Below are 27,963 nucleotides of genomic sequence, written 5' to 3'. Positions count from 1 at the left end.
TCCAAATTCTGAAAATGAATCAAATAGAGATTCTATAATAAATGCAGATCCTCAGAACTCTCAAATAGACCATAATAGTTTTATTGTGCAAAGAGCCAAAGAGATGGGAAAAATAATGCGATAAAGTTAGGTTGGTGTGCATTCTCAGTAATTCAGTTGCTAGAGACTAATCTTTGTATTTATAAGTTTACCTAGACGATTTGGCTCGAAAGTGAATTGAAATAACACCTCAATTGCTTTTGATGAACAAGAAGAATTGTCGAGTTCAACTCGCCCGAAAAGCTACTAGAAAGAGATGATTCCTTCTTCGCCAATCTAATTAAGGAATACACAGTGAGATCACAATGTTTCAATAGCTTAACAAATCAAAACCATTGATCGATTCTATCACATCAAATTGGTCTCCCATTGAAAACTAAGAATCTATTATAGTTGTAACTTGTACCAATCATGTTTGTTTAACATGTAAACTGCTTTTAACTATCTTACTCAACGAAATTACGATTCAAAGTTAGTTTTGAGAGTTGATTATTTTAATAGCATATCGATAATCTTAGAAAGTGCTGAGATGTTCAAATCTTGCAAGTCTTCAGTTGTGTAGTTTAACATTATGTTCTTTTTTTTTCCTCTTCAAAGCTTAGAATTGATTCAATCGGTCATATACAAACTTGTATTGTTAGGTTCATTTAGAGGAACAAGTTTATAATGAAAATTTATTGATTATGTATGGTGGTTGTCTTCTTCATACTAATTATAATTAAGGATGAAAATATTCACCGATATTTCAATATATCCGTAAATCGAAGGGTTCTTCGATACTGATATTAAATATCTATGGATATTTTCAACATCTTCTATAAATGTTCATATAATATTAAAAAAAAATGTCATCTATTTAGTCCAATATGAATAGGAATCCTATTAACAATATCTATAACTTAATTTGAGAGTAAAAACAACTTAATTTTTAATCTAAACAAATTTTATAAATTTCGTAATATCTATCGAGATCGATATTTTATCGATATATCAGTGAAATTGAAACCTCATTTCAATGCTTGATTATAATAAAGTTATATTAGGCATGGGTAATATAGAAATAGATTATTGTTTATTGGAGGCAACCAAAAGTTTTTAGGTGGGAGGGAAGTTTTTTTTTTCAAAAAGCCCAATACTTGAATCCCAAGCATGAAGTTTCTACATTTATTATTATATTTATATGGGTTGGCATGCATTATAACCCTATGAAATCAGCATTGTTCTTTGAAATTATGTCATATTAGAGATGTCACTAAAGCTTAATTTATTGGGTCTAAAATTAAATCATCAATTCAAACTTATCACTAAATAAATCCTCAAACCAGACCTAATTCGTTATTATTTTAAAAGTTGATAGATCAATTTGATTTTTGCAATTCTTTTTTTAAAAATAAGAAAGGAGTTGGAATGATATTAAAAGTAACATAGTTTTTCTTTTCTTTTCTTTTTTTTAAAAAAATAAGAAAGGAGTTGGGATGATATTAAAAGTAACATAGTTTTTCTTTTCTTTTCTTTTCTTTTTTTAAGCTATCTCTACTTTTTATTTTTCTATTATTTTTATTATTTATCATTATTTGTTAAAGGTGCTTGACTATTGTCTCACACTCACTTAATACAAACAAGAAGCTTCAAGGCAAAGGGCACTTAAAAGTGCACAAATTTAGAAGGAACCAAGCAACTTCCTTTATTTACATTTTTTTAATAAAAAAAATACATTTTAAAATAAAGTAAGAAATTATTTGAAAAATTTCCTCCTTTATTTCTCATACCACTATCTCTATTTATACTTTAAATCTCCACAAAAATCAAACCTCTATTTCCCTTTATCCCAAGATAGAAGGATCCTCATAATCATGTTGGCTTCTCCCCTCACTCTTTCAAGTAAGTTTTTTCCTCTTTTCTTTTTTTCTCAAAGAGGAAGAGGAAAAAACATTTAAAAAAAACTCCAAAACTTTAATCACTAATTAATATCTCAATATTAACATCCTTTTATCTATAAACCCTCTTAAGTTAATAGTAATAAAATATCACATATTCGAAGAAAACGTATTCTACTCAAATTTGATAACTTTCATCTTAAATTTTATATTATGAATCAGACATCATTTAAAAATATGAATTAAACGGTAAATATATCCATATTTAAAATAATTTCAAGATATTTCTTTTTTAACTAAATTGATTTTAACCTTTTTTTTTTTCCGAAAAAAAATCCAATTTCTTATCTCTTGATGAATATTACACATTTTATGTAAATGAAACTGTGTTATTTCACTTAAAAATTGTGAGGTTGATAGAAAAAAGTATTCATTTAATAGAGTGGTCCTAAAATAAAAATATATAATCAGTTTTTTTGTAATTCTTTTTTTATTTTCGCCAAAAGTACTTTCCGATGAAATTTTGTCCAATTTTTTTCTCTCAAACCACCGAAACTGTTTGATTATGAGTAACAGAGTTCAACCTTCCCGGATTCAAAGGAGATTGGCAATGGCAGCAGCTTCAATCACCATGTTTTGGCGAAAATTTGAGCATTGGAGTTCAATTAGGGTTCGCCGGAATCTTGTTCCTTCGGTTTGTTCAGAAATGTATCATTCAGATATTGGATTATTACGGAGGAAGAAAAACGATCGATCATGCACCGGAAAACATCTCGATTTCCCGGAATTTGAGTGTTTCTTACAAGGCTGGTGTAGCTTGCACCATATTCTTATGGGGGATCCACGTTTTGATGTTCTTGGCGCTGTTGAATGGGATGGGATCTCGTTGCCGTTCGGACATCTCAGCATTTTCCTCGGAGATTATGCAAGTGATCGCTTGGGGAGTTGCGGCGGTTTCGGTTTGTGGAGTCGTTCGTAACAAGTACATCAAGCACCCTTGGCTGCTTCGAGGATGGTGGATTTGCAGCTTCTTTTTATCGATCATTCGTGTGGCTCTCTCTTCAAATTTTGGAGATGGAAATCAAGTAAGAGTTCAGGATTATGCTCAACTAATTTGCTTTGTAACCTTGATTCTCCTGCTTGTGCTTTCGGTTTATGGGAAGACGGGCGTGGTTTTCGTTGTTCATAATGAATTGGCTGATCCTCTTCTCCATGGAAATTGCTCTGAGCATGAAGATAAGAGGGACTCTGCTTACGAGAGGGCAACTCTTCTGCAACGGATTACCTTCTCATGGATGAATCCCCTTTTTGCTTTGGGATACAAGAGGCCCCTCGAACATGGTGACATACCAGATGTTTGTAGAAATGACTCTGCCAAGGTTTTAGCACATTCCTTCACGGAGAAGCTAAACTCTGTAAGGGAGAAGAATGGGGACGCAGAACCATCAATCTACAAGGCAATCATTTTGTTTAGCAGAAAGAAAGCAGCTATTAACGCATGTTTGGCAGTGTTAAGTGCTGCAGCATCATATGTTGGACCATATCTTATTGATGACTTTGTAAATTTTCTTACTGAGAGGAAAGGGCGCAGTTTGTCAAGTGGATATCTTCTTGCACTCGCCTTTCTTACTGCGAAGGTAATTGAGACGACTGCTCAAAGGCAATGGATTTTCGAGGCTCGCCGACTAGGCATTCAACTCAGGGGTGCTTTAGTTTCTCACATATATAAAAAGGGTATGTGTCAATCGAGTCGATCTCGTCAAAGCCATACCAGCGGAGAGATCATGAACTATATTAGTGTTGATATTGGAAGGATGTCAGAATTTATCTGGTACTTAAACATGATATGGATGTTGCCAGTCCAAATTTCATTAGCTATCTATATATTACATACAAATCTGGGTTTGGGGTCATTGGGTGCAATGGCTGCGACTATACTTATCATGTCATGTAACATACCTTTGACCAAAATCCAGAAGTATTACCAAAAGAAGATCATGGAAGCTAAGGACAATAGGATGAAAGCCACTTCAGAAGTTCTTAAAAATATGAAGATACTCAAACTTCAAGCATGGGATCGTCAATATCTTGAAAAGATAGAAAACTTAAGAAAAGTGGAGCACGATTGGTTGTGGAAGTCGTCGAAATTAACAGCATTTTCATCATTTCTCTTTTGGGCATCACCTACCCTGATCTCTCTTGTAACATTTGGACTCTGTACCATGCTTGGTATAGAATTGACTGCTGGAAAAGTAATATCTGCATTGGCTACTTTCCAATTGCTACAAGACCCTATATTCAGTCTTCCGGACATACTATCTGCATTTACACAGGGCAAAGTCTCAGCAGATAGAGTCACTTCGTACCTCCAGGTAGATGAAATACAGCAGGATGCCATTATTTCTGTTTCTAAAGATCAAACAGAGTTTGATATCGAGATAGAAAATGGAATATTTAGTTGGGACCCAGAGTCCATCAACCCATCCCTTGATCAAATAAACTTGAAAGTGAAAAGGGGGATGAAGGTGGCAATTTGTGGGACTGTAGGATCGGGGAAGTCCAGTCTGCTTTCATGTATTCTTGGTGAAATGGAAAAACTTTCTGGGACAGTGAAGATAAGTGGTACAAAGGCTTATGTTCCTCAGTCTCCTTGGATACTGTCAGGAAATATCAAGGAGAATATTCTTTTTGGAAATGAGTATGAAGGTACCAAGTATAACAAAACTATTGATGCTTGTGCTTTGACCAAAGATTTGGAGTTGTTTCCATCCGGCGATTTGACTGAAATTGGAGAAAGAGGGATAAATATGAGCGGGGGACAGAAGCAGCGGATACAAATTGCTCGTGCTGTTTATCAGGATGCAGATATTTATCTCCTTGATGATCCTTTCAGTGCAGTTGATGCTCATACAGGAACCCAGCTTTTCAAGGTTAGTCTGGACATTAAATAATGGGTGAAATTTGAAAAAATTAGACATATATGTTGCCTACTAAACCATTTCTTGTATTTTCCTCAAGTGGATCGCTGTAATAGAAAGTTGTTGTTTTTAACATTTTGTAGGACTGTATGATGGGTGTGCTCAAAGAGAAAACTATAATTTATATAACTCACCAAGTTGAATTTTTACCGGCAGCAGACCTCATTCTGGTGAGCAAATTTTGTGGAAAGTCTTCTCTATGCTCTTAACTCTATTTATTGCCTAAATTATTTTAAAGTACTTGGCCATTCGTGTTGTGATTATATAAAGATTTTGAAATTAATGCATGTAAGTTGAGAACATCGCATGCTCAGGAGGGGATATATCTTCTCATTTAAATTTACCTTCATTAACCAATCTTATGAACTGATATTCGAACTCTATAATTTGGGACTTTTGGGCTTGGAGAGAGCTTTTGAACTTCTGAGACATATGAGACACTGTGTAACAGATGTGCCTGTTTGCAATTGGCATTTCACAGGTGATGCAAAATGGGAAAATTGTGGAGGTTGGAGGATTTGAAGAACTTATTAAACAAAATTTTGGATTTAAAGTTTTAGTTGGGGCACATAATCAAGCTCTTGAGTCAATCCTCTCTGTTGAAAACACAAGTAGAATATCTCGAGTTCCAAATCCTGAAAAGGAATTAAATGGAGATTCTATCACAAATGTAGATTCCCAGGACTCCCAAATAGAACAGAATAACTCCACACTGCAGACAACTGAAAAGGGAGGAAAACTATTGCAAGAGGAAGAGAGAAAAAAAGGAAGCGTTGGAATAGAAGTGTACTTGACTTACTTGACAAGCATAAGAGGAGGACTTTTTGTCCCAATCATAGTCTTGGCACACACATTGTTCCAAGCACTACAGATAGCTAGTAATTACTGGATGACGTGGGCTTGTCCAACTACAAACGAGACAGAACCAAAAGTTGGGATGAATGTCACACTGCTTGTATATTTTCTACTTGCTGTTGGAAGTTCACTAGGCTTGTTACTGCGATCAACATTATTAGCAGTAATAGGACTTCAAACTGCACAGAAGTTCTTCAGAGATATGTTATACAGTGTACTCCATGCACCAATGGCATTCTTTGACTCAACCCCAACCGGAAGAATTCTAAACCGGGTAATTAGAACTTTAAATTTTAACCTGAATGATGCTTGCAATAATTTCGTTTGGCTTGAAAAAACACACTTCAAGACTTGTAACAGTTTGAGGAAATGTGACAAAGAAACCTGTTACAAGAATCTAAAATATTGTACTAAGTTTTTATTGCCACATTCTATGGTTGGATCCCAAGACTGAAAAATCTCACTTATACTCTCTTTTGCCAGGCATCAGGTGATCAAAGTATTTTAGACTTAGACATGGCTGCAAAGCTAGGTTGGTGTCCTTTCTCAGTCATTCGGTTGCTAGGGACAATTGTAGTAATGTCTCAAGTAGCGTGGGAAGTATTCATCATTTTGATACCCGTTACTGCAGCCTGCATCTGGTACCAAGTAAGCAATGTCATTCTTTAAAACTAAAAATATACAAATTTGTGGTATGTATTGACTACTAAACAAGTAATTTCTTATTATGCTAGCATTATTACACACCCACAGCACGAGAAATTGGCCGGTTATCAGGGATTCACCAATCTCCAATCATGCACCACTTTGCAGAATCCCTAGCTGGAGCAGCAACTATTCGTGCCTTTAATAAGGAAGATCAGTTTTTCAATACTAACCTTTGTCTTATTGATGACTTCTCAAAAACATGGTTCCATAATAATTCAGTTATGGAGTGGCTTTCCTTCAGATTGAACGTGCTATCACATTTTGTTTTTGCCTTTTCATTGGCTTTGCTAGTGACTCTTCCGGAAGGAATTATAGACCCAAGTGAGTATCTCATATATTTGAAATGTAATGTGCTTCGTAATTCAAGTCGGAAAATTTGAGTTAAACCTGTGAATATTTTTATATAAATTAAAAATTTATTTTGCCTGAATTTTAAATGCATGATCTGATATAGACCAAGTTTTCATTGAATGCTAATTATCTGAAATAAAAGTTCATTTCTTTAACCCAAATTAACTATTATGGAACGAATAAAGTATTCATAATGAATTGAATTCTTCTTCAGGTAATGCTGGCTTGGCAGTATCATACGGGATAAACTTAAATTGGTTACAGGCTTTAGTTATATGGAGTTTATGCAGTGCACAGAAAAAAATCATTTCAGTAGAAAGAATCCTTCAGTACTCGAAGATAAAAAGTGAAGCACCTCTTGTTATTGAAGACAGCAGACCACCAAGCAATTGGCCACAGGAGGGAAGTATTACTTTCAAGAATTTACAGGTAAGCCTCCACACGAAATGTAAAATAAACAATAAAAGCTAGAATATGGTTAAAGAAGTTTGAGGTTGTGCAAGTCATTAGCAATTTTTTTTGTCATCCCAATGAAAGTTCAAGTTTGACCTGCTATACAATTCACTCTTGTCGGTACTCTGTTTTTCAGTTTCACACCATTGTGTTTAATGAGCTCGAACTTGTTGTAGATCCGTTATGCGAACCATCTCCCGGATATCTTAAAAGACATCACCTGCACTTTCCCAGGAAAGAAGAAAGTGGGTATTGTAGGAAGAACGGGCAGTGGGAAATCAACCCTCATACAGGCAATTTTTAGGATAGTTGAACCTAGAGGAGGAAGAATTATAATAGACAATGTTGACATTTGCAAGATTGGCCTCCATGACCTAAGATCAAGGCTTAGCATCATCCCTCAAGATCCCTCGTTGTTTGAAGGGACGGTTAGAGGAAATCTTGACCCACTACAACAGTACTCTGACCAAGAAACTTGGGAGGTAGTCTTTTTAGTTTTTTGCTACAAGGTTGAGATATAATTTTACTGAGAAGCTATGTGAGAATCACTTTTTCCCCTTTTCTTATCCATTTTCAGGCTTTAGATAAATGTCAATTGGGTGAATTGGTGCGCGGGAAGGAGATGAAGTTGAACTCTCCAGGTTTGTTTATCAATGTGGAATACAAAACTTTAAATCAGGTGCTTTCCTTCAGTTTTGCCTATATCATTGTTTGAAATTTAAATTCTACTGATAGTGGTTGAAAATGGAGAAAATTGGAGTGTTGGTCAACGACAACTATTTTGTCTTGGAAGGGCATTGCTCAAGAAAAGCAACATTCTGGTGCTTGACGAAGCCACGGCATCTATCGATTCGGGAACTGACAGCATCATACAAAGTATCATTAGGCAGGAATTCAAAGATCGAACAGTGGTCACTATAGCTCATAGAATCCACACAGTTATCGATAGCGATATTGTTTTGGTTCTCAGTGATGGTGAGTAGAAGTGCCTTTCTCCTGTGTATGATTCTTGTATTGATAACTTCCCTGAGGATTTGGCTACAAAGTTGTTGACAGAGAACCTATTGTTTTTTTCCATTAATAGGAAGGATTGTCGAGTTCGACTTGCCCAGAAAGTTACTAGAAAGAGATGATTCCTTCTTCTCCAAACTAGTGGAGGAGTACTCCTTGAGATCCGGCCTGAATAGTTTGGGAAATCAGGACCATTGATAGATTTGATTGTATCACACTGATGAAGCATTGAGAAATAAGAATCTACAGAATTGGCGCCGTTAGCATATAGTTTACTTCCAAGTATCTCTATCAACAAGATTGCAGCTCAAAGTTGGTTTGGAGAGACATTATTATTATAGAATATCATATCGATAATTTGGAATCTTTTAAGATGATCAAAATAGGCATGTCAACGGATAGATTGGAGGACTGGATTTACGAACTGGTATCGATATTTGTAGTACAAAAACATTGTCCATGATTCTGGATACATGCTTAGATATTTACTTTTTATTTTGTAAGGTCGAAAGGGTTTTGTTTGTACGGACGGGATAGAATCATTGAATAAAGAATATTCTGTATAAAAAGATCATGTACTGGACTTTTTGTTTTTGTACATTGTTCCTCTTATTAAAAAAAATGGAAAATGAAAACCATTCTGTGAAATGTTTGTTTGAACTTAAAATTGTCCGTTTGTTGGTTGAAATTTAATGAATTTTAAGAGATTTTCATGTTGATCCAAAAGCAGTTGCAGTGTTGTAGAAAGGAAAAATTAATTAACAGAACCAAGTTTAATTGAAATTTTCCCTGGAAAAAAAATGATGAGGTAAATAGCACAAAATTGAGAAAGAAAGGGATAAAATAATTGGAATAAATTGCAAAAATCACCCGTTACAATTACAATAATATCCACAAACTTTCGAGCCTTCAAAATTAGACCCTTGAACTTATAATAGAAATGGTTGAAATTGCAACCACAATATAAGTTGAAGTTCAATTTTAACATTTATATAAGTTTGAGAGCTCAATTTCTATAATTAAAAATTTGAGGATATAATTACAACTATCATCATGCTTCAAGGGTGATTTTTGCCATTGCCCAAATAACTACAAAGGAAGATTGAAGATCATACCTACATTGAGAGTGATCCATTCTACTAAAGATGGTAAAAGTCATTTCATTTTAAAGTCCTTGGATTGTGATTCATTTTCTGTTAGGTCTCTATCTAAATCATTTTAAAAGCTCAAATGGCACAAAAACCTCCAATCACATCAAAATGAAAGGGAACCATATTTCTAATGAGCCACCTACAACAAAGAGAGAAAGTTGAAGAATAAAGATCTAAAACAAATTCTCTTTCCAAGGCCCTTCATCCCATAGTAGTTAATGGTGGAACATTATAGACCCTAACAATGAACAAGTATGCTACTTACGGTACTGAACTAAAGTTTAGGAAGGACAGACCTACAACACATCCTCTCACCATTTCTCATCCTGCATTTAGTGACCTATTATCTTTTCTTCCAACATCCGCAACCTCCACGCAATCCCGCCGAGCTCTACAAAGTTTCTCCCTTGTACCCATCCATGATCCATATCCATAGCCATGATGAGAATCACCACAATCCAGAGCCTCAAAAACACCTCTTTATATTTAGAACTGAAAAGAAAAGGGAAATCAGATTCCTAAAACACCATTTGGGGTGCGGGTTTAAAGAAAAGTGGAACAAGTAGAAGAAAAAGATTACTGAGGATTGGAAGACCTAAATGATACCTTGATAGATTTTAGTAGTCTTGAGTACTACTTAAAATACAGAGAATAAAACACTAAGAGGCCTTTGGAGGCTCCTCAGGCAAATCATCTTCATCATGGTAGATGTTCTCGGCCATCTGCCAGATTTGTAGTATGTTATCTTCAGCTACACTAGCAACCACCCAATCCTCACACGGATTCCAAGAAAAGTCGGATATTTTACTGGTATGACCACCATGAATGAACAGCAACTCGGGCGGGCCATCTTCTGCATCCTCAGGTGTCTGCTCCTCATCAATTCTGCAGACGAAAACCCACAAAAGAACTCCCGTTATGTAAATGAGTATAGGAATCATATGAAGAGTCGCCCTGATTTCTTCAGGCATTGGAGAACTTTCAAAAAATATATCACAAGGTAAACACGATTTAGTTGATGGCTAGCTTATCACATAGTCAACCTTTTTTTTTTTATCAGATATCACTCTTCCAACTTAAGCAGTCATTGCTAAAACAAAATAACTGTGACTACACTACAGTTTGTTGATAAAATACCTGCTAAGGTCCCAAACCATGAGTCTCCTACCAAGACAACAAGAAGCTAAGATCGTTTCATTCTTTGGATTCCAGCCAACCTGAAAAACTTCCTCCCTGTTGCACAAAAAAGAAGTATAGACGTTCAACAAGTGCCAACAGCTACAAACTAGGTTTTAAAGTGTGTCTAGACATCTAGCTGCACATCTGCTGTGTTTTTCCAGCACCTGGTAAGCAAAATCAGGATTGATGTGTGTGTCTAGACATCTAGCTGCACATGTGCTGTGTTTTTCCAGCACCTGGCAAGCAAAATCAGGATTGATGAACTTCATAACCTGAGGATGCTTACTTGTGACAGTCGAAGGTATGGAGTGCAGTGCTTATCTTACGTAGATCAAACAACTTAACCGTCTTATCAGTTGACCCTGTGGCTACAACCCACTCATTGAAGGGATTGAATGCTAAGCAATTAACCTGAGATGAAATTACACGGGAAACAATTTTATAAAAGCCAAAAGATCAGCATCTATTTCAGTACCATTTACCACAGTGAATAATGGCCAAGTGCCACATGATTTCAACCCAAAAAGGAAAAAACAAAAAACAAAAGACATCTAGTACTACAATAAACAAGTGGAAAAATCTGATTGCTGAAGAATGATCATTAAGATTCTCTCATAAGATTTTTCATCGCATGTAACCATGAAAGGAGCAGTTCCTCACTTGCAAGGAACAAACCAGCATTCACAACCACTATTTTGCATGTATTTTCATTTAACTTCCAGTAGCACCTACCTCGCTTTGATGAGCAACTACAGATTGTACAGGCTTATTAGCTGAAGGAGTTCGTAAATCCCAGACGAGTAAGTATTGGTCATCACCTACTGAACCAAATAAGTATTCATGCCTAAGATGCCATGCAACGTCTTCCACAACACCTTCATGAACCTGTCATAGAGATCACATCAAACCATAAATAAAACCAAAATAGCACCACGCAATAGATACAACATTTTTCACGAGTTGTTAGTTAGAGTTATTTATTACTTCGTTATCTACCATAATAATTTGCAGTCATCCAAATTATATATTTATATAATTATACAAATTCATTAGAAGTCCTTGTGTAATCCATTCCAAAATCATTAAGATCGAATTGTAAGGACTGTTTAAGAGGAGCTCACCTTAAAAATTTGCATAGCCTCAAGGGTTTTGTTCTTCGGAGTAGCATTAATGTCCCACAAACAAATCTGTGCATCATCAGAACCACTAAGTAAATGGCCCTGCTTGAACTTACTCCACGATAAACCATAACCTTCGGTATTGTGACCCCTCAATCTCAAATCGGGATTGCAGGTACCATCTAGAGGTGGTTTGGACGGGTGTTTACTATAGTCAAAAACAAAGACTTCGGCGCTGACAGTTTTTGTAGCAATAATAAATGGATTTTGAGGCATATAACGGGCTCTATTGACTTCCCCATCGTGATTTATTTGCTGTATTATTTGTACCTGAATTGAGAGAAGAATCAATATAAGTTTGCATCTCTACCCAAAAAAAAAAAAAATCGTCAACCGATCTACTTTTAATCTACCAATTGCAGTGCCTAAAGAAAGAAAATGTTCCCTTTTACAAATCCCATTGCCTCAGACTTTTTCTTGTGAAAGCACTACAGGAACTAAAAACGAACTACTCCAGATGCAAATTCCGTCCGCCTCCAGATTAATTCTTGTAAGCAAGAAAATTCAAACTCAAAATTCAAGTTTACGCTCTTTCATGTCTAGGAGAACAAAGAAAAAGATCCAAATCCACAAACCTTGCCGTTCGCACACCCGAAGCCACCCGCATCAGCACGGTCGTCATCGTAATGTCGCGCATCGTTCTCCGAATCCTCAAGCGGAAGCTGAACCTGAGCGAGCATGAGGTAATTGGGTTCATTCTCGGAGGTATGGGTCCCCAAAATCATCTTCTGAACGGAGTAATCCTTGCCTGGAGGCTCCTCCCTGTCCGGCAACCACTCTACAGTAAGTGAAGGCCACTCTAGGGCATGAGTGATGACCAAATCGTAAAGAAACGGAGTATTCTTCTTCCAAATCTTGTACTCCTCGTTTATCAGCCTCTCCTCCATTTCTCCACGCATCTCTTCATCGTCCTTCCCCATTACCGCCGCCGATGAAGCAAAATTTGCAGAGTTTGAGGGTCGATTTTGTCGGTGAGAAGCAAATTTGAGGGCTCGGTTTGCCGGTGAAGTTCCCGCCAATATGTCTTCGAGGAGAGCTAGGGCTAAAATTAGAACCCCCTCCTCAATTCTTTCTAGTTACCTTTCTTCAGGACACTGCCGTTTTCAATGCATTTTTTATTTTAATATTACATTGTATTGCTAAGCATCTCCAATTTACTCCAAACCAATTATTCAAGGGACAACAACACAATGCTCATTAATAAACAACACACCACGCCTTAATAAAGACCCTAAATTTCATCGCATTACTATTATTTTAAAAAATATCTAAATTATTATAAAATTGACCAACACAATGAGAATACGGATGTGTGTAATTTTAAAATCTATCAAATACCAATATTTATAAGCATGACAAGTAAAATGTGAACTTACATAGACACCAAACATGAATAATTATTATTTTAAAAAAATAATAATGTCTTGATCTAAATTTCATTTTTGTTCCGCATTACTATTATTTTAAAAAATAATCTAAATAACTTCTTAATCACACAAAAATTATGGTCCAATTACCTTTTATCTCTAATCTATAATTAGTTATATATTTTTTAAAAAGAACAATTCTTTCAAAACTCCCACTCATTCTCTCTTTATCCCTCTTCTCTCTATCTCTCGTTCACTCCACGTTCACAAAAATTTGATTTTTGGGATTTTCTACTTGAGTGATATATATTATATGTATAATGTGATGTTAATGAAATTTATGATATATACTGTGATTTATGTCGAACATAAGTCAATATGAGATTTATATATTGTGGTATATTTCATATATTGGTTTATATGGTAACTTATATCAAGTCAATCTCTAATTTATAAATGGTAATATATTTCATATATTGGTTAGAACATTTTCAAATACCTAACAAAATGTTATAAGATATGTTTTTAAAAAACCATGAATCCGTCAGAAAAACTAATAAGTTGATACATAAAATTAACGTAAATAAAATTTTATAATAAAATTTCAACAAATAAATGCATTTTCTCTTTCCGATATATTATTAAGGTGCTTCGTAAATATGGAAATTTTCTCACAATGTCACATTTTCTCTTCAGCTGCCCACCACATTCAAGGGTATTCTTTTCGGAAAAATCCATTAATTCTTATATACGAAAATATCAAAAAGTATGGACATTTATGAAAATAAGTTTCAAAAAGAGATTAAATTTATAATAATCCCATTGTTTAATTAAAAATTAAGTCGATGTCTCTTTTTATTATTATTATTTTATTGAGTACAATTTGGATGAGGAATTTCAAACTACACCTCATGATTATTAATATACCCATATGTAAATTGAGTTATACTCGGTTTGATATTATTATTATTTTTTATTCAACAATGTGTAAGGATAAATATTTGATTCTCGAACTTTTGTGTCAATATATATACAATTAAGCTATGTTCGAATGATCTCATTTTTCTATTTTGACTTTAAATCTTCAAACATGTACATAACAGTTAACAAACCAAATTAAAAAATAAAAATAATATATCACACTTTGGTTTTTAAATTTTATAAATATCTATTTAATTCCCAAACTTTAGGATAAGAATTATTTGTCTTCAAATCTACGTTTTCTTTAACAAATTGATAGTGTGATTTTTGTATGTAATGTATTTAGTAACATTTTGAAAGTTATAGCATCCAAAAACAACTCTGTTTTTTAAAATATATAAATTAATAAATAAATAATATATATATATATATATAAAAATTTAAAATTGAAATAAATGTTTTGAAAGTTAAACGAATGAAAATAAGATTTTAACCCTTACTTTGATTTTAATTTTCAATTTAAAATGTTAAATTTAATATGAACTATTAATCCCTATTGTTAAAATGATAATGACCTGTTGGTCCTCGTTTTAATATATTTCAATTTAGCCCTATGATAAAGTCAGGTTAAATTGATGAAAAATTAGAGAAAAATGGTCCAAACCATTGACATTACACACATAATGCATTAGTAAGTGGCCATTCAGAAAATCAGAAGGGTGATAATGCATAATCTCACTGCATATTCCAAAAATGTCACAATAGTAAACCTCTGTATAATTAATTCTATTACCATACAAAATGACCAATAATTGATTATATAATTTGAGATCCTTCATTATTTCACTCAAAAGAGGAAGCTCTGGAAGGTGTCTACAAAAGAAAACAGGAACTAAGTTCATCAAGAATCAGCATATAATGGAACAGGCAAAAAAGGGAAGGGTGCAACCGAAGCATACGCAACAGGCGGTCGACTTTGGGCGACACCTCGACTCTGCTCCGTCTTGTTCTTTTGGGCAATATATCTATCCTCCTGTACTAGATCATCCAACATCCTTTTGGAACTATCTTCTTCCATTGTCTGCTCGTTATCCAAAAGACGGTGAAATAAAAGTCCTGACATGAAAACAGGAAGATACAAGAGGCTAGCATGAAACATCCTTCTTGCTTTCTGCATCGTGCAGTGTCGATAGAACGAAAATGCAGTCGCACTGATTGCAAGTGTGAGGATGGATGATTCTAGACAAAACCATCCCGAAGTGATGCCCCCTGAAAAGATTAAAAATACCATATGAATTTGGTTGCGTGTGGTACCGTTGGCAAGGGAGGAAACCAGGCAGACGACACAGTGATCAAATTGTATAAATCATAACAATGGATGTTCATTTCAGATTTATCTGTATAATGTATAAAATTTTGAGAAGACCCTCAGATATAATAGCTTTCTCAGTCAACTAACAAACAAGCAAATACTTCAGATGTAAACTTGTTCAAATACCACAATGTTTGTAACCATGGGTTTAGTTGGTAATGAAATTAGCAAAGCTGCAGAAGGTACGAAAATTTTTTATGCGAACTCTCAGGTATTTGAAATTTGGATTTGTCGGATAAAAACTCTAGCGAACTTATGTACATATATAATAAAATAGGTTCAAAATTAGAAAACGTTGAATAGGGTTATGCCTTTCCCACAGTTAATGTTAACTGAAACTTTCATAATGAACAGGTTCAATTAGCATAGGTTGAATTTAGATAAAAAATTGAAACTCGAATGACGTGACACCAAAATTAACGGTCCTTTCTATTAAGATTTTAGAAAGAAAGATGGCTTGACAACTATCCTTGTGTCAAACCTTTTCTGAACTCTATGCCACTGTCAACATAAAGGGAAAGTTGGGGCCGGTTTGCCAAAGAATTTGAAATTAGAAATTTCAAAACAAGGGATTCAGTAAAAAGAGTTTGATTTCATATTTTCATATATATGTTTAATAGTAGATTCATAAATTAGTTTCTAATTTAAACAATTATTTTTTTAAAAAAAAATTGATACAGTATATTTTATAAATCATAATACTAGTTATAGTTACCCACTAATATTTAGTTGACAATAAACTATTAAAATTATTTATGAATATGATTTATATTAAAAAATTTATATAATAATTATTTTGTAATATTATATAATTTATAACACACTACATAATATACATTATATTTTAAAAAAAATGAATTGAGTTTATAACATGACATATTATATTTTTACATATTTTTATCCTTATTTAATATAATTCTGCTTTTTAAAATTTAAATTCAAAATCTAGATACAATGAGAACATAAAAACGTTGTTTTCATAATTTACATTGTTTGGTTCACAGAAACCGAAAATAGTTTTCAAAACAGATTCCGAATTTTCTGTCAAATATATATTTGTTGAACTTAGTGAATCTGAAAACATAAAATAGAATTCAGATTCTCTACCGAACAAATCCTTAGTAACTGGGGGATAGACAACCAAACTAGGACCTCGAACTAATTTTATTTGATAGTGTTGAAATTAAGGTGTTAGCCCTAGGGGCAATTTTGTCTTTTCACTGTACTCTAGAGTTTCCTTTTTTCTATTTAAGCATGTAGCCTTTGTGTATCTGGTGTATCAAATTATAATAAGAAAAACTCTATATCGTGGTTTTTTCTCCCTATATTAGGGTTTTCCACGTATACTTGTGTGTGCCTTTTTTCTTCCTTTCTCTTTACTTTTCATCATGGTATCAGAGTAAGGAAATGAAACCTTGGCCACCATCAAGGAAAATCAAACAGGAGAATCACAAGTGTCATCTAGCACCACGAATATTGCAGCCGTCGTACAAATAACCATAGAACAATACTTCCAGACGATCTTACCACACCTTTATCAATCAATTGGAGCAGCCCAACCCCGGAGGACAGATAGCCGACTGGGTAAAAGATCAACGGACCCAGCCGACTGATTGAATTGATTACCAAATAACAACCAAAGGGGAGACAGCACGCCAGCCGACTAGAAGCCAACCGAAAGCCAAATGGGTTCGCGCCGGCCATTCCACGAGCAATAGCCAACCGATCATTCGCGTCGATCCTTCCACGAGTGGCGGCCATCCGATCAAAGACACCCATCCAGTCGGAGCGTTCTGGGTTGGTTTCAGCCGAGCGTAGCAGTCCGTTCAACCCCAGTCGCCGTTCGGTTCTAGTGTAGAAGTCCACGCGCAATCCAAGGTAGTCGGCTCCAGCTCTACCATCCCAGCCAGCCAAACTGCATCAGACCCAAGCCACTCTTCCTTCCCAACCGTGCCTGCAAATTTCCCTATTCCAGTCGCATCTTCCTTCCAACTGAGAGTGAGTAGTGGTTTCAGCCAAGGACCTCCCATGGGTGGCAGATTGGAGATGGGTGGATCATCCTTATATTCGGAACAGAACTTTGATTATATCCAAAAACAGTTTGCTCAACTTCAACTCCAGATTAAATAGCAGAATGAGTCAATTCAGCAACAGATGGTCACTCTCAGAGAGGTTCTTGGGGCTACCTCTAATGGCTGATCAGAACTCCCCTCTAGTCTACCGCTTACTCAGGAAGCCCGGTAACCTCTTTCCCTGCTTTATCTACAACAAATTTATTTTCTGGTGCAATAGGGAATACTGCTAGCTATATTGTAGAGGGAAAATTAAATGGTCATAATTATTTTTCTTGGTCTCAATCCATAAAAATGGCCCTCGAGGGTCGGCATAAATTCAGATATCTAACAGGAGAGATATCGAAACCAAGATCGGGTGACCCTCAAGAACGTATATGGAAGGGAGAAGACTCCCTACTGCAATCTATTTTAGTAGGGAGCATAGAGCCTCAAATTGGCAAACCCCTACTGTATGCAGCCACCACTCGGGACATTTGGGATGCTGTACAGAAACTGTAATCCAAACGGCAAAATGCTTCCAGGCTTATCTAGCAACAAACTATCTCTTATCTGGCAAGAAATGGATCTATGTCGAGAGATGGTCTGGAATTGCCCGTGTGGGGGAATCTTACGTTAAGAGTCTGAGGAGACCAACCAAGTTTATGACTTTCTAGCGAGGCTAAATTCTAAGTTTGACGCAGTAAGGAGTCGGATACTAGGAACTCGTCAGTTTGTTCTGAAGTCCGCCTAAAGGAGGATAGGTTAACTGCTATGAATAATCCACTGGTTTCGTCAACTGACTTGGCTGCATTTAAAGTATCAAGTTCTGCTAATGATAAGCAAAACAGTAAGCCAACCCCAGTATGTGAACACTGTAAAGCCCTGGCACACTAAAGATCAATGCTGGAAGCTGCATGGCCGTCTATCGAATGGTAAACGACGTCAATCAGGGTCTGGACAAGCACTGGCCAATGAATCGACAACCAGAGGTTCTCAACCTCAGAATCAGAAAACCAATCAGACTAGCTCTAGTACAGTGGGTGTAAGTGCGATCGCCCAATCAGGTACTCTTCAATCTTTCGGTCTTGTTAGTATAACTGGTAGCAAGCCGTAGATTCTAGATTCAGGGGCTACATACCACTTGACTGGTTCTTCCGACCAGTTTATTTCATATCATCCAAGTGCTGAGAATGAGAGGATCAGAATTGTTGATGGGTCCTTCGCCCCTGTAGCCGAGAAAGGTCGTTTGTCACCCTTTGAGGGGTTGGTTCTTCAGGATATGTTGCATGTGCCTAAAATTTCTTATAATCTGATATCTGTTAGTAAGATTACAAGAGATTTGCGATGTCGAGTTACTTTCTCACCTGATACTATTGTTTTTCAGGACCTGAACTCAGGGACGACGATTGGCACTGCCTGGCATGATGGGGGGCTCTATTTTCTTACTGAAGATGCTTCATCTAGGATACGTGATAGGACTAGTTTACTTTCGTCTTGTTTTTCTACCTTTGAAACTGATTATATGTTATGACACTATCATCTTGGACATCTTAGTTTCCATTATATGAAATATTTGTTTCCTCATCTATTTCGCAATGTTAATCTTTCTAATTTAAATTGTGTTGTGTATGTCCAAGCTAAACAATCACGTGTCTCACTGAAGCCTCAGCCTTATAAGCCTTCCAAACCATTCACCCTCTTCCATAGCGATGTGTGGGGTCCGTCACCTATTACTACCGTCACGGGCAAACGGTGGTTTGTAACCTTCATTGATGACCACACTAGATTAACTTGGGTCTTCCTTCTTACCAACAAGTCTAAAGTCACATCTGTTTTCAAACAGTTCTACAATTCTATAGAAATTCAGTTTAGTGTAAAGATCGCTATCATTCGTAGTGATAACCAATAATTTTTTAATAACTCCTTTATGGAATTTCTAATCTCTAAAGGAATTGTCCATCAGAGTTGGTGCCCATATACTCCTCAACAAAATGGAGTAATCGAACGGAAAAACCGTCATCTGATTGAAGTTGTTCGGTCTCTTATGTTGTCAACTTCCCTTCCGTCCTATTTGTAGGGAGATGTTCTAACAGCAGCTCATTTGATAAACCGAATACCTTCCCAGGTCTTAAAATTCCAAACCCCCTTAAATTGTTTCAAAGAGTCCTATCCTGATAACCGACTCATCCCTGATGTTCCGTTTCGAGTGTTTGGGTGTGTTGTGTTCGTCTATACCCATGGCCCTAGTCGAACCAAGTTTACCCCCCGGGCCCAAAAATGTGTCTGTGGGATATCCACTTCATCAACGTAGGTACAAATGTTACCATCCTTCTTCCCGAAAATATTTTGTCTCCATGGATGTGACCTTCGAAGGTCACCCCTTCTTTCCCCTTAGTCTTCTTCAGAGGAAGAGTACTAGTGAAGAGACTAATTGGGATCCGAGTCTGTCAATCTTACCTGAACCGATTCCTAACATAAGTGTCAATGAACACATTCTGCCCACCGAACAAATCTCGTGCATGTACTATAAGAGGAATCTTAGAAAGGAAATAACACCGCCTGTTACTTCTCCAACTCCAATCCATGAGTTAGAATGGGTGTCAGTTCCAGGTACTAGTACTCCTATACCTGATAATGGTAACATTTATGCTGACAATGATGCTTGCGTTGAAAATGATGTGAGTAAAGACAGAAAAGACAGTGACAGCACTAAGGACTGTACCGAGAATGTGATTGATACAAGTGATGGTAGCTGTGAAGAACTTATTCCAGCAGAGAACAATGTTGACATTAGAGGAGATCCCTTGGAAGATAAGACACATAAACAGGAGGATGAATGCAATAGGGAGCCAAAGGAGAAGAAAGACCATGATGCCTCTCTTGACCTCCCTATTGCCTTAAGGAAGGGTATGAGATCATGCACGAAGTATCCTTTGCAGCATTACGCGTCTTATAGCAACTTGTCTCTCGTATTTAAAGCCCTCACTACAAGCCTAGACACAGTTACAATATCGAGCGATATATATGCAGCAATGGAGATTCCCAAATGGAGAGATGCAGTCATGGAAGAAATGGGGGGCACTTGAGAAAAATAACACATGGGACAAAGTTACTCTTCCTAAGGGACACAAAGCAGTTTGGTGCAAGTGGGTGTTTACCGTTAAATATAGACCTGATGGAACGATTGACAGATACAAGGCCTGATTAGTTACTAGAGGTTTCACTCATACCTTCGAAATAGATTACTCCGAGACTTTCTCCCCAGTAGCAAAATTAAACACCGTTTGGGTCCTTCTCTTAGTTGCGGTTAATAAAGACTGGCCTCTCCACCAGTTTGATATGAAGAATGCCTTCTTTGATGGGGAATTAGAAGAAGAAGTTTACATGAGTCCACCCCCAGGATTCGAGAAACAGTTCAATCACCAAGTATGTAAACTGCAGAAGTCCTATGGATTGAAACAGTCTCCGAGGGCCTGGTTTGGCAAATTCACTACCTTTATGAAGTCACAAGGGTACAGTCAGGGACACTCAGATCACACCCTCTTTACAAAGAACATATGAGAGCAATAGAGCGCATCCTGAGGTATTTGAAAACCTCTCCAGGCAGAGGGTTGATGTTCAAAAAGTCCAACAGACGATGCATCGAGGTATACACGGATGCTGACTGGGCAGGTTCTGTGGTAGACAGAAAGTCAACATCGGGATACTGTACCTTCGTGTGAGGTAACCTTGTGACATGGAGGAGTAAGAAACAAGGAGTTGTTGCCAGAAATAGTGCCGAAGCTGAATACAGGGCCATGAGTCTGGGGATATGTGAGGAAATTTGGCTGGAAAAGGTCCTAAGTGATCTCAATCAAGGTCATGACAGACCGATGAAACTCTACTGTGATAACAAAACCGCAATAAGTATCGCAAACAACCCAGTACAACATGACAGAACGAAACATGTGGAGATTGATAGGTATTTCATCAAGGAGAGACTTGACAGTGGCAACATTTGTGTTCCCTATATTCCTTCCAGTCAACAGATTGCAGATGTTCTTACGAAAGGGCTTTCCAGACAGTTTTTTTTACTCATGTATTAGCAAGTTGAGCCTCATTGATTGATATCTACGCCCCAACTTGAGGAGGAGTGTTGAAATTAGGATGTTAGCCCTAGGGGCAATTTTGTCTTTTCACTGTACTATAGGGTTTCCCTTTTTTCTATTTAAGCATGTAGCCTCTGTATATCTGGTGTATCAAATTATAATAAGAAAAACTCTGTATCGTGGTTTTTTCTCCCTATATTAGGGTTTTCCACGTATACTTGTGTGTGCCTTTTTTCTTCCTTCTCTTTTTACTTTTCATCAGATAGCAAAATGGAAGAGTGGCCTTAGTGCTAGTTTGGAAGGTGTGCTCCTCATAAAAATTGGAAGTAATGATCTTATGCTAGCACACCTGCACAGGGCTATTCTCTAGTGAGTTTGTTGTTTATCACTTAAAGCTCCCAACTACTAAATTGGAGCCGGATGTATATCCTATAAAGTATAAACTGATATAGGAGGAAAGATTCCTAAAATCACAGAATTCTTCCTTCGGTCATTAGGATATAGAAGTACAAATATCCAAAGAAACAACACTTCTTCAACTTTTATGCCTCAAGTTCGTATGAACCATTATCCACATTTACAGTTCTGTCGAAAAGTTTACACAAGAAGTATACCAGTTTTGTAACACCTATATTTAAATGCTAAAGAGTTAAATGGGTAATTGTTAAGAGTATTAGTAGTTACTAAGTTGCTTGCATCATGACCCTTTTTTTAAAAGGAAAAAGATGGTCAAACGTATTCTATTATATGTGAAAAATCTGCATGGAGATTAAATCTGCAGCAGATGGCTATCAAATAGAGAGTGTGATGGTAACTTACAATCATAAGCCAAGAATCCCAAAGGAACGAGGTACAGACAGTTTCTTAAAGCCACCGCAGCAGTTCTCTGACCAGAAGCATCAGCAAGAGAGTACATTTTGTACCTAAATACCAGAGAGCAGGGTAAGAGAGCATTTCAAACAGTCCCAATAATTAAACAACTTATTGTTCGCGTTCTAGGTGTTTTAAACAGGGAATAGAGAGTACAAAATTTATGGATCCCATGTAGGCGACTCAAATTGTAAATTTTTACTATTAAACAGTCAAGACTTTGCAATCTGCCAGTGCCAACCTATGAAAGTTAAATCTAAACTGCAAGTACTTCAATCCTGGACACTCTTCTAGTATACTTCAAATGACACTCTTCTAGTATACTTCAAACCATCCAGACTATGAACAATTTGAACAAGTATTCATTATAACACGATATAATTGTGATGGGCAGCAATTAACATACCAATTAGTATTGCAATCAAAATATATCCTTACCCTCCAGCAGCATAATCATCACGGCACAAATATGCAAGGGCCATAAAATGGGGTATTTGCCAGAAGTAAAGGGCAGCAGGGAGAATCATTGCATTTAGAGATATTTGTCCTGAAGCAGCAGCCCACCTGAAAGCCCAATTTTTTAAAATAAAAAATAAAATGATGATGATGATGATGATGATTAAAAAAAAGCATACTGCAAGGCTGAAAGCTAAGGGTTATGATTCAGTTCAGTACGGTACTGTTACAAAATAATAGTTTTAAGTTTGTGCTAGACCACCCATTAAGAATGTTTATAAAAGAAGGGATAAAAAGGTGTTTGCACCCCAGATAGAAGGGTAGTTGGTGTGGTCCCACGTTGTACTTGTGACAGGAGAATGTTGGTATTTATACCTTTGTTTTGGCTAGGGTTAGATATCTTGTGTTTTGTGTATGAACAATAGTTCACTGTGGAGAGAGCAGCCCTCTTAGTTGGCTGTGGTGTTCTTGTATCCTCATTTTGTTAGTAATCGAACTCGTCTCCCCTGTGTTTTGGGTTTATTAACATGCTTGAATATTGGGTAGTAAGGGAGAATCCTTACAGTTTGAACCCAGATGTTTCCTAGATCTTGGACGGAAATCATTTAATTTTCCTCAACTGCATTTAGGTTTCTGTCTACAATTGTCCTGTCGTTAGGATTGTGTCTATATTGCCAATAATCACCTTCCAGTCCAATCACTTTTATAAAGAAAATACCTAATGTAAATCTAATTTACAGACAATCAAGCTAAACAATGATATTACTCACTAAAAAACCTATAGCTAAACTTTTCATCAGTCGCTTTAACTGCAATAAGTACTAAAAATCTCAACAGTACCTCTGCACCAATATCATACAAAAATCACAAGGAACTCAGAAAATGTTCAAGATTTCACTTGACTAGAATGAAAATGTCATTTAGTCAGAAGGTTAAGTTGTCAAATTTAAAAGGTAAAGGTCCAATATATAGAAACATCTGGTTTCTGAAAGGGGGTATAATATATTTCACTAATAAGATACGTAATCAGAACACTAGATTAGAACTTACCCAAGAAGTGGTGGAATGGCACCAACTATGGCACCAACCCATGTATTGACAGGGTGAATCTGCTTGAGTGGGGTATATACAAATGCATAGAGAATCAAATTTGAAGCTGCAAGACCAGCTGCCAAGATATTAGTCTGCAACAACCTTGTCCATAAAGAACAAAATAAGCACATTGGCTCATAGTCAATAGAAATTGGCAACATAATTATGGATAATAATTTAATAACAATAAAAAGACGATGAGCGATTTATCTTATCACCTTGGTAGCTAACATAGCAGTCCCAATTAAACCAACAGAAGTTGCCCAGGTGATTGCATGTGCACTTGTGATGCGCCCTGAGGGTAGTGGTCTTCGGTGTGTTCTCTTCATTTTAGCATCATTTTTTATTTCGAAAACCTATTTAAATTAATTTATAATTAATGTAACAACCAAGAGAAAATTAGTGGGACATAATTAGAACTCAAAGACACAGCTGTGCAACCTACAGAACAAATCCTTTTCAAGCAAGATCGTTAGTGGGACATAATCATAAATGCTTTTATTACTTTTAAGATAATTTGGTTAAATTCCTCTCCTTGATTTCCAGGGAGTCATGTGTACAATCAAGGCTGTTGTGGGCTATTATCTTAGCCAAAGTCAATTTCAACCAAAAAATAAAAACAGCAAAAACAATGTTGTAGTTAAGATTCTGAAAGGTACAAAGAATGCAGAAGTCCATAAATTGTTAGTATTCATCTTTTACAACCTTGGCTAATATGTAACAGGTCTTACTCAAAACAATCACCCAAGAAGAATGGATGCGGATGGGATACAGAATAAGATGCATCCTCTACAAGGTGAAACGTTAAATATATATATATATGTATATATATAAGAAAGAAAGGAGGGAAAAAGAAGAAGAAGAAGAAGACGAGGAGGAGAAGGAAGAGGGCAAGCATATAGATTGGGCACTTTAAAGAGTTGCAATTGAAAATGAAAGAAACCTGATTTAAGGAGTTTGCAGATGCTGCAACCATCATGGTACCAGCACAAGTCCAACAAAGTCCCCCAAGGTCCATAGTACTTCCACTCCCTAGAACAAATCCAGTCCCAGAAGTTGCAACTACTAGCATGCTGCAACAAGGATGCATATGCAAGACAAAAGAAACAACAGTCATGAAAGTGAATCTAGGAGGCAGAACCTTGTGCAAGTATTAAAAAAAAAGGTCTATAATTTTTCTTGACAGCAAGAGCTTCTATTGAAGATACAGGTAAGGGTAGCTAAGGCTATTGTCCTACCTTAAAATATCAACCAAAGTGTATACACAATTCCAGCATAGATTTTTCTCTAGGAGCCCTTATTGCTTCGAAAGAAGAGATCAAAGTGATTTTCTCCCTTTTTCCCGGTAAGTCGATAGTGTTACAACATTGGATACTTTGAATAAACTAGAGTACATATGGGATACACTGGTGCTAAAACCTTTTCTAAAGATATCTTCTAAACTGTTGCGGTCGTTGCTCCGCATATTGTTCCCCTGGTGTGAAACCAGTTGGTTCCATAGTTTTAGAGTTCTACTGGTCACAAGTACTCCATCTCCATCATTTCTTTTCAGTTTTTCTTGTATTTGTGAATGTCTCACCCAGCTGACAGCCTGGCACACACCTAGATCACTCTCACAAAATAGTTGTTTGACCCTATTACATTCAGATCCAAGGTAGGTAACCACCATAACTTGAACGCGTCTTCTCTCAGCACTTTATCATTCACATGGGACCTTATTGACCATTTGGTCAGCCCATGGTGGTTTAATCAATGCAATTGGTTGATCGGAACAAAGTTTGCCTTACAATAAAATTATGAAGAAAAAATCTAAACCATAGAAAGACAGTTTGATTTTTATTTCCCCATATGTAATAAACCTAGTATTGATTGATGCTATCAAAACTTGAAGAGGTGAACACAAAGGCACTAATTACATATCAAAACAGCAAACCGCTCTTTAAAAGAGATTAGACCTAACAAATACGCATATGAATAATTGAGGTTCCAAAATGAATTCATTGAACATAATAATGCAATGAAATTATCAACTCAAGGAACGTGTATAAACATAATTTCATTCAAATCAGCATAAACGAAGGGAAGTTACAAACTCCTCCAATAATTGCGGGACAATACAATATTAAAAAAGCAGCTCTAAGGAAACTGTCTTAAAGAGAATGCTCGTATTTATAAGAATTTTGGGAATTTCCGAGATTTAATGCTGCCCTTTGCTTCTGTATCTCAATTGTACAAGATATTTAGAAAACCAGAAATAAGAAATCGAATTTCACTCGATACCAGTGAATCAAAACGTGAAAGCACAGCCAAACAATCAATTGCACGTGAACAAAGTACCTGAGACGAGCCTTAGAGAGCTCCCAGTAACAGCGACCATAGTGGCGAGCTAAGTCCACGGCCTCTCTGGCTCTGGAAACCACCGGTGCGGAATCCAAAGACGATGGATCGGCAACGCTCGAAAAGACCCGAAATCCATGGGAATTCGAAAAACCTAGTCTGATCGGATCCGAAGAGGACGGCGACGATGATAAAGAAGAGTACAACGATGATGAATAAGGATAGAGGGGGCGCCGACCGACGCCGACGTGACGATAGAAGGTGGAAATGGAGGTTGTGATTGAAGGGTTAGGAGATGAAGATGATAACCGGAGTTTGGATGAGAAACTCCGGGAGTTTCTCCACATGGCGGCAGCGGCGATGGATGGCGACGAAATTGGGATCAACGCGGTCGATAATCTGCTACAATGACCGAAACTTGTAAAATTATTGTTCGTACTTTTCTTTTAGATCTATCACATATTAATCGTTTTTTATTTATACATTGGATGATATATGTCTTGATTAATTTTAAGGTCACTCATATTTTAAAATAAAAAAACATAAAACTAATCTAAAACATATCTTTTGTAAATCAAATTTGATTATATAGCATTCATTTCAATCCAAGATATTAATATCTTAATATAAATATAGTTCAACTGACGTAAAATTATGTACATTCAACTAAAAGATCTCGAATTTCTCATCGTGCATATTGTTAAATTCGAATGTATATATTATTGACATTAATTTGTCATCACGAACATAATGCAAATAGTTAAAGACTTATTAAACATAAAATTAAAAGTTTGAACATATATTATACAATTTCCCCTACTGAAACACTTGTATATATTGAATGAGTTCTAATTTTGAGTTTGAAATTAAATTTAATATTACCCTTTCAATTAGTTCAATTAGTTGGACTTTCAACAATAAGGCACAAGCACAAATGAAAACTTTTAATGGATTATTCATAATGTTTAAATGCTCATATTTTCGAAGGACATGTGAAGTTCGATTGTGGAAGTGGGATCAATCCAATTTTAGGTTTTCACATAAATTCTTGAATTTACAGTATAAATAATTATGCATAAAGAGTAATTTACAGCATGCTTAAAAGAGAATTGAAGGGTTAGAAAAATACTTACCCTTGAAGAACAACTTCTATCTTCACGAAATCCTCCTCTCCGGTCACGAACAATCACGAACCAAAAAACTTCCAATGAGGACACCACCACAAAAGTTTCATCTGTATTCTCGATAGGAGAAGAGAATCCTCATGAGTTGTGGGCTCTAACTATTTTGGTATGAGGAAGAGAATTTTTAATAGAATATTTTTTTTTGCTTTGCATGGAAGACTTTTTGTGAGTTCTTGAGAATCTAGATTGAAAGTAATCTCAATCCGTGAATAAAATGAAGATATAAAAAATAAAAAAAATAAAAAACTCAAAACCACCCCACTAGAAAAAGGGGGAGGGAAACTCCCTCCCAAATTAATTTATTAAATAACAATTATTTAATAAATTATTATTATTATTATTATTATTATTATTATTATTATTATTATTATTATTATTATATGATAACCACCTATCATATAGTATATATTAAAGGGTAATTGCAATTGGTGGCATTAACAAG

General features: G+C 36.0%; 3 protein-coding genes across 4 annotated transcripts; 1 reads left to right on the top strand and 2 right to left on the bottom strand.

Moving 5' to 3' along the window:
* Nucleotides 1–1,822: 1,822 nt before the first annotated feature.
* LOC120092661 (putative ABC transporter C family member 15) lies at nt 1,823–8,866 on the top strand. 2 transcript variants are annotated; one of them, XM_039050811.1, is made up of 11 exons: nt 1,823–1,920; nt 2,493–4,846; nt 4,978–5,064; nt 5,376–6,023; nt 6,233–6,397; nt 6,484–6,778; nt 7,023–7,237; nt 7,438–7,743; nt 7,839–7,902; nt 7,997–8,236; nt 8,346–8,866. In XM_039050811.1, the coding sequence occupies exons 1-11, from the start codon at nt 1,893–1,895 to the stop codon at nt 8,468–8,470; spliced, it is 4,527 nt and encodes a 1,508-aa protein (XP_038906739.1). In that variant the 5' UTR covers nt 1,823–1,892; the 3' UTR covers nt 8,471–8,866. The 2 variants fall into 2 exon arrangements, with proteins under 2 accessions (XP_038906739.1, XP_038906745.1); XM_039050817.1 differs by lacking the exons at nt 7,839–7,902; nt 7,997–8,236; nt 8,346–8,866 and having other exon boundaries at nt 7,398–7,712.
* Nucleotides 8,867–9,503: 637 nt separating this feature from the next.
* Nucleotides 9,504–12,902, bottom strand: LOC120092675 (WD-40 repeat-containing protein MSI1). The gene is made up of 7 exons (XM_039050828.1): nt 12,356–12,902; nt 11,724–12,050; nt 11,335–11,487; nt 10,889–11,013; nt 10,561–10,656; nt 10,030–10,308; nt 9,504–9,915 (listed from the first exon to the last, which is right to left on the bottom strand). Exons 1-6 carry the CDS (start codon nt 12,698–12,700, stop codon nt 10,083–10,085), a joined length of 1,272 nt encoding a protein of 423 aa, XP_038906756.1. The 5' UTR covers nt 12,701–12,902; the 3' UTR covers nt 9,504–9,915; nt 10,030–10,082.
* A 1,874-nt stretch (nt 12,903–14,776) lies between these two features.
* On the bottom strand, nt 14,777–26,793 carry LOC120086571 (protoheme IX farnesyltransferase, mitochondrial). Its single transcript, XM_039043296.1, has 7 exons — nt 26,338–26,793; nt 24,944–25,073; nt 24,219–24,356; nt 23,959–24,092; nt 22,891–23,016; nt 22,402–22,505; nt 14,777–15,337 (listed from the first exon to the last, which is right to left on the bottom strand). The coding sequence occupies exons 1-7, from the start codon at nt 26,682–26,684 to the stop codon at nt 14,970–14,972; spliced, it is 1,347 nt and encodes a 448-aa protein (XP_038899224.1). The 5' UTR covers nt 26,685–26,793; the 3' UTR covers nt 14,777–14,969.
* Nucleotides 26,794–27,963: the final 1,170 nt, after the last annotated feature.

This window comes from Benincasa hispida, chromosome 1, assembly GCF_009727055.1.
Source record: "Benincasa hispida cultivar B227 chromosome 1, ASM972705v1, whole genome shotgun sequence".
NCBI classification, from domain to species: Eukaryota; Viridiplantae; Streptophyta; class Magnoliopsida; order Cucurbitales; family Cucurbitaceae; genus Benincasa; species Benincasa hispida.
This window is presented reverse-complemented; position numbering and strand designations above follow the sequence as displayed.